The sequence below is a fragment of the Triticum dicoccoides genome, chromosome 3B, assembly GCF_002162155.2.
Source record: "Triticum dicoccoides isolate Atlit2015 ecotype Zavitan chromosome 3B, WEW_v2.0, whole genome shotgun sequence".
Classification (NCBI taxonomy): domain Eukaryota; kingdom Viridiplantae; phylum Streptophyta; class Magnoliopsida; order Poales; family Poaceae; genus Triticum; species Triticum dicoccoides.
Genome location: NC_041385.1, coordinates 410,737,148 through 410,746,836, shown reverse-complemented (window position 1 = coordinate 410,746,836; position 9,689 = coordinate 410,737,148). Strand labels below are relative to the sequence as shown.

Here is a 9,689-nt window from a genome sequence, read left to right as displayed (position 1 = left end):
ATTTAAGAAACCGTGAAGGGCCAGATATGGGGAACGCGAAACATGAGAGAACAGAGAGGAAGATCCAATCTCGGAGGGGCTCCCGCCCCTCCGCCGCCATGGAGCCCATGGACCAGAGGGGGAACTCTCGTCCCATCTAGGGGGGGGCAAGGAAGAAGAAGAAGGAGGGGGCTCTCTCCCCCTCTCTCCCGGTGGCGCTGGAACACCGCCGGGGCTAGGATCGTGACGACGATCTACATCAACAATCTTGCTACCGTCAACACCAACTCTCCCCCTTCTATGGAGCGGTGTAACACCCCTTCTCCCCGCTGTAATCTCTACTTAAACATGGTGCTTAACTTCATATATTATTTCCCAATGATCTATGGTTATCCTATGATGTTTGAGTAGATCTGTTTTGTCTTATGGGTTATTCGTGATCTTGGTTGGTATGATTGTATATTTTATTTATGGTGCTGTCCTACGGTGCCCTCCATTCTCGCGCAAACGTGAGGGGGCCCCGTCGTAGGGTGTTGCAATATGTTCATGGTTTGCTTATTGTCAGTGCGGGGGTGACATCAGTCTAAACACAGATAAGTGGGTTATGGCGTATGGGAGTAAAGATGACTTGATACCTAATGCTATGGTTGGGTTTCACGACATTAATAATCTTTAGTAGTTGCCGATGCTTGCTAGAGTTCAAACCATAAGTGCATATGATCCAAGTAGAGAAAGTATGTTAGCTCATGCCTCTCCCTCATATAGAATTACAAGAATGATCACCGGTACTTGTTATCGATTGTTTAGGGACAAAAGACTTTCTTGTTAACAAAAAGCTATCCACTTTTACTACCTTGCATTTTATTCTTAGTTTTATTCTCGCAAAGTACTCATAGTTTTATTCTTGCAAAATAGTTTCATACTTGTTTTAGGTAAATCAAACGTCAAGTGTGCGTAGAGTTGTATCGGTGGTCGATAGAACTTGAGGGAATATTTGTTCTACCTTTAGCTCCTCTTTGGGTTCAACACTCTTATTTATCGGAGAAGGCTACAAACGATCCCCTATACTTGTGGGTTGTCACCTCACAACACACCACAACCCATCCGTACCGCATCTTTCTTCCCGTGCACCACATCCACCATGACCGTGAGCGGGAACGCTCTATGGGAGAGCTTCTCGACGGAGCAAAAGCATGAGGTGGCCACCCTTGTGACCGTTTGGCAGAGCCTCGTGCCAAGCGATAGAGGCCGACATATCGGCCAACTCTTCGGAGGTCTCCGACGACGAGCCCATAATGGGGCTGGCTCCGACGACGACTCCGCGCTGGAGTCCGCATTGGTGCATGCCGGCTCAATGATGGAGCAGAGACAAGCGCACTTCAACGTTGCCAAGGTCGAGGAGCACCTGGCACCTGCGCCTATGTCGTTGTTCTGGCAGGTGCAGGAGGAATGACGCTACAACATGTTTCTCCTCGAGCAGGACCAGCTGGCGGAGGGTCAAATCTACGGCGAGCACGCGAGCGAGGAAGCTGTGCCGGCCATGGCCATAGTGAATCCCAACTTCATTGCCGAGCAGCAGGCACTGTACGAGACTGCCCGCACTCAAGCCGCCGCTCGCAACATACATGCGGCACAATCGGACGCGGAGGCGGCGCTGTTTGCGCAGGCAATCGCAAACAAGAACGTCGCCAGTCGCACGCCCTACGCGCCACCAAATGCTGTTTGGCCGTGCCGGTGGGATGACGAACATGGCAGACCCTCCACTTTCGACAAGGATGAGTAAGGCATGGAAGATGGCGGGGGCTCGAGTCCCAAGTGGGTCGGTCCGTCTCCCATGTTCTACTCTTTCTTGCCGAGGACCGCACCACTTCGCGGGTCTTATCCCCGCCGCTCATGGAGACGGCAGATGGAGGACGCGGTCATCGGAAGGGAACACTAAGGACTTGGATGACGGGCACTGATGTAGGCTAGGTTTGGATCTGTCCCCCTTTTAATGAAAACTGTTCGAAATGTAATGAATGTGCTCCGTTTTGTATGAAGATCGTCCGATTTACGTGTAATTTATCCGATTTGTTGATACCTGGCTTGAAATATATGCGGTTAGTTTTGGATAATCTTCCTTTTTATTGTGTCTGTGAACTTGATATCCAATTCACGGATGACTAATTGGTGTGTTTGGTTGCCCGCATCGAGCCCAACCAGGCCCGCGCGGGAAGCAAGAGGCCTGTTTGGTTGCCTGGTTTCACTATTGGGGCTGCATCCCACGCTTTTTAAAGCAGTCCAGAGGCTGGCTCGCTGGAAACGCAGGAATCGGCAGTTTTTTGCGAGCCAGGCCGAGGCGAGCGCAAGCCAGCGAGCCCTTGCACGAGTGGAGACGGGAGGGATGCGAGGTGATTACCTGAGTTCTTCTTCAACCTTCAGTAAGCTCCTATCTAATCTCCTCCCTCTGATGTACACAACGGTGCTTCGATTTGGGGTAAGCTCTACACGAAAAAGATACACCTGATGCTATGGTTCCATTCAGGCGATCGGTTCGTAGTTTCGTCGGCCGTAAATTCTTAATCTCGTCTTCCCATTTGGAGTTATTCTGGACGAATTTTGTCAGATTCGTCGCGCACGATCGATCATTTGAAATTTCCTTTGACCAGCTGCCTAATCTTGCGGTTCCTCACAACATTCGTGTTGTAAGTTTTTGGTTTCGACTATCGTAGCTTCATCTCTTTTTGAGCAGCAGTCTACTGCACTAATGCCGCCATGTCGAGCTCCTCTAACCTCTGCTCAGAGCCCTCCTATTCGTCCCTCTCGACGCCGAAGCCCTTCCCCTTGATCTTCTTGCCCACGTCCTACTACACTAGAGTCGTTTCCGGCGTCGCTCATCTTGGCCTACTCTTTGTCGTCCTCCTACTGCACTAACGCTGCAATGGCGCGCACACTGCTTCTTGTGTCCTCTGCATCCGTGCACACTGCAGTTCGCCGCGCCGCCGAAGGGGTCGATCATCTTGGCCTCCTCTCTCTCGCCCTACTACACTCGAGTCATTTCCGGTGTCGATCATCCCGACCTCCTCTCTCGTCCACTGCACTGACGATACCATGGCGCGGGCACTGCATTCTCCTCCTTTGTCGACTGTCTTTGCGCGAGCACCGCAACTAGTTCGTCGACGGTGTCGCTCGCCGTGCCGCCGATGGGGTCGCTCGTCCACGACTCCATGCTCGTCATGTCGGACACGACACCACGTCCACTATCCACCGCAGTCGTCATGGTCGGGCGCACCTGCATTTCTTCTCCCCCTTCCTCTGCTAGCTCTTAACCCTGTGTGCTAAGTGCAAGTGCTAGCTCTTAATCATACCCCATGCAAGCAACCAAACAGCGTGTAGTTGTATGCGCCGAGACAATGTAGGCAACCAAACAACATGTCAAAGTTGATCCACTGATGCAGGCAATCCATATGCAGGCAACCAAACAAGTTGCAGATGTCACATATGAGGCTGTTTTTCGAAAGCCAGACTGAATGAAGAAGTGTATGGAATGCAGGTACTGTAGCTGACGGGAACCAAACACGCCCAATGTGTTCAGTTTGCGAGTCAGCGTCGGATTTTTTTTTTTTTTTGAACACATCAGCGTCGGATATACCAATATACCAACTTGCAAGAGCACGCAAGCGAAAGGCCTGGCTTCTAGTTCTAGCCCACCACCCACCCGCGGTCGGTGAGAACGCCGTAGGCCCGACGGGTCAGCGAGAACGGGAAGAAGTAGCGAAAACAGCTAAAGAGCGGAAGGGTTTTGGTCGCGAGTCGCACCCGCCGCCGTGGTCGCATCGCACGCAAACTTTCGAGTCTCGAGAGAGGCGACGAAGAGAGCGAGGGCGAGGGCAATAGGGCTTGGAGGATGGGCGCTGGGGAAGGAGAGGCAGCTGGGAGCAAGGAGAAGAGCAGCGGCGTCGCCCGGACGTCCCTGGACGGCCTGCGGGACAAGAACGTGATGCAGCTCAAGAAGCTCAACATGGCGCTCTTCCCCGTCCGCTACAACGACAAATACTACCAGGACGCCATCGCCTCCAAGGACTTCTCCAAGCTCGGTGAGCGCGCTCCCATCAGTCTCTTCCAATCTTGTTCTAATCCTTACCTCGCGCCGCCGGGACCGGTTCCATACCTCACCCGGTCTTCCATTGTATTGGGATTGGGATTGGGATTGGGGTTGTATCTATCTCAGTTCTCGGATCTGCAGACAGAAGGCAGAAAACAATTTACAACTTGCTACCAGATTGGGGAAGAAACCGCCATTAGGAATTTAGATTTTGGAATGGGGACGTGCAAATGCGAATGTGGATTTGATCTGCAAAAATAATTTCTTTGACCATAGAAGATCTTGGAGGGCGTGGGTAGGTTATTGTGCTGGGGATGTTTCCCGGATACGCTGTTATATTGATTCGTCTGCTGGGTTTGGCTGATTTCATCTATGAGAAAACATGTTGCTGCTGGTGCTATTGTCTGACTGTTCATTTTTCCTTTCTGTGTTTGTAGCTTACTATAGTGATATATGTGTTGGAGCAATCGCTTGTCGCCTGGAGAAGAAGGAAGGAGGGGTCGTCCGTGTTTATATCATGACTCTGGGTGTATTGGCGCCCTACCGTGGTCTTGGTCTTGGTGAGAATTTTCCCTACCTAAATTCATTTTTGGCTATGTGAAGAGATCACCCTGTTGGGCGTGAGATCTACATATGCCTCACAAGTAGGATAACATGTGCACCTCCTTATCTGATTGCTGAAATTGTGAATTAAAATGTAATTGTTGGATAGTTGTAGGTACTGCATTTATCTTGCAACCTACTCCCTCCGTCCGTGAATAAGTGTACTTCTAGCTTTTGTCCTAAGGCTGATCATAGTGGGAGTAACATAGGTAGTAACATAGATGCCACATAAGCAAAAATGATGATGTGGCAAGTAGTTAATGAGGAGAGAGGCAAATAGAGTAACATAATATGTTACCATCACATAGCGGTTTCCAATGCATAATGAGTCTACAAAGTAATAAATGAAGGCAACTATGTTACCACACCTATGACACTACCCACTATGAAGGTAGTAACATAGACTAGTAACATATGTATGTTACTAGTCTAAGTTACTCCCCACTATGACCAGCCTAAGTCAGAGTTTTAAATTTTTGACCAACTTTATAGGGAAAAGCAGCAGCATTTATGGCACTAAATTAGTATCACTAGATCCGTTTTGAAATGTACTTTCATAATATACCAATTTGATGTCATATACTACTCTTTTCTATAAAGTTGGTCAAAATTTGAAAACTTTGACATAGGACAAAAGGTAGATGTACACTTATTCGCGGACGGAGGGAGTATTTTTCACTCAAGCAATGAACGATGATTGATCATGCTTCTGCCACCATCTCAATTGAATCAAAATGTGCCCAAAGTTTTCTGTTGATGTGCCACTGCCATAACGTCAATAATACAACTGTGGCAACTCTCCAGACCAAGCACATTGACCCTCACAATAGAAGTTGCCTGTGCGTCCACCATAGGGCCATGGCGTCCAATTGACAAGGCGGGCGGCTCCTTAAGCCGATTTTCGATGCCATATGCTTTCTGAGCAGGCACACACGGGAAGGAGAAGCAGGAGTGGGAGGGGGAAAGCAGGGGCGTGGAAAGGAAAAGCAGTGGGGCAGAAAATCTTGGCCCTTCTTCCTTGAACTATGTAGAACGGGGTGGGAAGGAAAAGCGGGCGAGGAGAGAGGGACAGAACAAGGTGAGAGTGGAGCAGAAAAAAAAAATCTGGTTCTGGCTTGGAGCGCCGCCTCCATGTGCCATCCCCGTATTGCAGAGCTTTGCTGCTTCCAGGTCTGCGTTGGTGCGGCATTGCCAGCAGCAGCTATGCTTCTTCTTTTGGGGTCTCTGCCAGCTTCTCCTCTCCCTCCCACGAGTCTTCCCCAGCTTTTCCTCTCCCTACCCTCCCTCTTCTTCAGCTCCTGCTCGCTGCTCTGTTCTGCTGTATGTGCCAGCAGCAGCTATGCTTCTGTTTGAGTCTCTGCCAGCTTCTCCTCTCCCTCCCACGAGTCCTCTCCAGCTTTTCCTCTCCCTACCGTTACAAGGTTACATGATAAAATGCTTGGACAACCTATGACAGCCTGCACCATCTAGGAAGGTTACAATCAAAAGGCAATAAGTGCAGGCCCTGCCAGTTGGCAGCCAAATCAGAAGACAGGGAGTAGTGCAAGCTAGTTAAGAGAGTTTAGAACAGAGATAATGGCTGGCCCTAGGTCAGCTTTTGTTCTATGGGTTAATAAACCAAAGTCAACCTTGAATCTGCTCCTTCAAGAATCAACTGATGGTACCAGGTTTCTGAAAAGTGTTGTTGCTTACATACCATGTTTTGTTGTATTTCGGCATTTGAGTGTGCATCAGGTTAATCTTATTCCCATGGGAAATTAAGGGAGCACTGTGCTACTAAATTGGTTGTATTGGGTGATTTAACTTGCTGTCAGACCAGGTTAGGGTGTGTCTATGAAGTCGCCTTGCCATATGCCGTAAGCGTTATAAAGTTATGAAGGGGGTGGGTTGCCACAAAATGCATTACGCATTTAAACTAAGGTGGTGTCAAGGATTGTGGGTAGCAGTTGTGCCATATGTGCTCATGAAATTAAAGTGCAATAATGCTCTTACCATGTTATGTCCTCTAGGACATGGTGTATGTCCTTTCATGATGTCCAAGTGATAAACTTACTGTTTTAAAAAAAACTCTTGGAAATGATTTAAGCATGTACCAGTATTATTCTAAAGCTTGCTTATATATATAATTACCTTAGCTGTTTATCTACTGCAAGTTCTAAAAGAATACCTGTATCAGCACAGGAAAAACCAGTGAAAAATAATGAGCCTTGCCACTCATTCTTACTTTAGCCCATGCTAACACATCTGTACGCTAGATTGCTCTTTTGTAACCAAGTGAAATACCTGTGACTTCTAAGTCTAGTAAGAATAATGTTAAAGATCATCGTGTAATAAAACATCATGGGCTGCCTCATCATACTTTCTTTGAGCAATCGCTGCCCTGTCATGCTTCTTTTAGACTCCTGCCCCCATTTGTGCTACTATCAGATGATAGTAAGTTGTCCGTTCTGCTCCCAGTGACCGGGTAGCACATGTGGTTAACCCAGCAGTTATTCATAACTTGTTGTTTGTTTAAGGTTTCAGAGTCCTCTAAATGTTTTTTTTTTTTGGCGGGAAGAGTCCTCAAAATGTTAGGCTACACCATTTCCCACACTGCACTATTGGCTGCTAATATAGTATCCTGTTAATACGATTCCATTGATGGTAAATGAGAATTTCGGGAGTTTACAGAATTCAATTTAAAATATACTCTAGCGGTCTGGCCTCATTTCACAACACATGCTGTCAAGAATTTTGAGTTTGTTCTCAGGGAAATGTTCATATGATCATCTTAGGACTATTAGGAACATGATGTTTGATAAAAAGAAATTATGAGGGGACACTGCGGCAGGTTTTGTTTGGTACTGCTACTGTAACACTGTCTCAAAACAATGAATGCTAGCTGAATGAATATAAAATATCAACTTGTTGTAAACTTCTTGGGCTTGAAATATACCTTGCATACTTTTGCTCTTTTGAAACTATCTTTTACGAACAGAAAAGAATAGTTTGTTTTTGGCAACAACGCGAGCTGCTTTTAAGAGTAGCAGTAATATGATCTGTGCTGCCTTACAATTGATTCTTTTTTATTTTGACAGGAACAAAGCTGCTGAACCATGTTTTTGATCTCTGTGCGAAGCAGAACATCTCGGAGATATACTTACACGTTCAGACAAACAACGACGATGCCATTGCTTTCTACAAGAAGTTTGGTTTCGAAATAACAGAGACGATACATAATTACTATACGAACATCACTCCGCCAGATTGCTATGTTCTTACCAAATTTATCGGCCAGGTTGCTACAAAGAAATGAGCAGACACCGTCCCTGCTCTTGTGACAGAGTTATGATCTTGTTGCAGTTTGTTCTTCATTTTCGTTGAGGTTTAACATTAGTTTGAGAACACGATTACCTTGGCTGCATCACTGAGACATCATTTTTACATTGACTGTGTTCTTTATCCCACCTTGCTCCGGTAACTTGAGTGCCTGCCTTAACTACTTATTCTGGATATGTGGTGCGCGGTTGCCAGATTTTTTCCGAATGGCGTAGTTGCCAATTTTAATCTTGCTCCTTTGACCTGTTACTGGAGCAAGGTTGTAGACTTGTAGTTACTTGGGTTCCGAAATCCCAACGTTCGTCTCTCTCCCTGCTCGCTCTGGCATGTGTTACTTTAGTTCTGACAGGTTTGTTCGTGATAAAATCAGTTTTTTGTTCGTGTAAATTTAACCTTTTTCTATTGAATTATTTTTAACACGTTTATTACTTCTATCGTTGACAAGTCAAATTATCTATGGTCTTGCCTGCACACCACTCCGATGATCGCGTCAACCCAAATAGAACCGCCATCGCCTACGAAGATACTACTTTTTATCAAGAGTACACTACATATATGGAACCATTTTGCCACACATAAAAGGACGAAAGGTGAATAAGGATGGCAATGGGTAGGGTATGGGCAGGGTAGAGCAATACCATACCCATACCCGTCTAGTCAGTGGGTACAAAATTTTACCCATACTCGTACCCACTGGTATAAAACTTTACCCATACCCGACGGGTACCCATACCCATTGGGTACCCAACGAATAGAACAAATAGTATACAAGTTCATAATTTTACACTCATTCATAGGAAATTTGACAAAAAAATCAAATATCTTAGCTCAATAACAAGTAGATGGGTACAAGACTACTATCAAAATTTAGAAATCACAACATACTCATAAGTCAATAGGAGTAGACGAGTCACATGACAAATTAATGATTAATTGACAACAACTTAACATTATTTTTACAAGCAGGCAGGGTATGGGTATACCCGCGGGTACAAGGCTATACCTGTACCCTACCCATGACTTAACGGGTAGGGTATGGGTACTACCCATGGGTATAAAAGTGTGCCCATACCCTACCCATGCGGATATGGTGCCCGCGGGTACCCGTACCCATGGGTAAAATTGTCATCCTTAAAGGTGAACACCTACTTTGCATTAAGAGTACACTACATAAGGAAATTCAGTTTGGCTCTAGGGAGCATGTGCTCCTGCTTGCCAAAAATGTATTTTACAAATGTCAATTTTTTTTTGGAAAAAATGGATGTGTTCATTGTCACACCCAAATGCTACCTGCAAATTTTTAGGGGGGAAGCTTAAGCATTTTGACCCGTGTGAAAATAACAAATCAAACCCCAAGTGTAATCTCCAAATGTACACTTAATTTTGTTTTTTTCATCGACGTAGCACTGTTATCCCGTTTCGCATAAAAATTGTCAAGCGTGCTTGTTACACCAACATGAACATCTACAAAAAAAAATCAGAATTTGTAAGATTCATTTACTATTTATTTTGAATTTACTGTTCATCAGGGAGCATATGCTCCTCAGAGCCTAAACGGCCATCCCACATAAGGAAATGGAAGCATTTGTGACATAGAACAAGACGAAACATGAACACCACGTTTGAATCGCATCCTTATATGTCCTCATGCACTGAAATGGAGTTCTTCAGCATGACCATGTAGAAGATTGAAGATTTCACCGGC

The 9,689-nt window shown here is 46.0% G+C and overlaps 1 protein-coding gene across 1 annotated transcript; it reads left to right on the top strand.

Moving 5' to 3' along the window:
* The first annotated feature begins 3,738 nt into the window (after positions 1–3,738).
* Positions 3,739–8,112, top strand: LOC119276246 (N-alpha-acetyltransferase 50-like). Its single transcript, XM_037557273.1, has 3 exons — positions 3,739–4,055; positions 4,501–4,623; positions 7,744–8,112. Exons 1-3 carry the CDS (start codon positions 3,866–3,868, stop codon positions 7,959–7,961), a joined length of 531 nt encoding a protein of 176 aa, XP_037413170.1. The 5' UTR covers positions 3,739–3,865; the 3' UTR covers positions 7,962–8,112.
* The last annotated feature ends 1,577 nt before the right edge of the window (positions 8,113–9,689 follow it).

Coding starts and splice junctions, on each gene's coding strand:
- LOC119276246 (XM_037557273.1), top strand. CDS start 3,866: ATGGGCGCTGGGGAAGGAGAGGCAGCTGGGAGCAAGGAGAAGAGCAGC. Junction 4,056..4,500: donor CAAGGACTTCTCCAAGCTCG/GTGAGCGCGCTC, acceptor CTGTGTTTGTAG/CTTACTATAGTGATATATGT. Junction 4,624..7,743: donor CTACCGTGGTCTTGGTCTTG/GTGAGAATTTTC, acceptor TTATTTTGACAG/GAACAAAGCTGCTGAACCAT.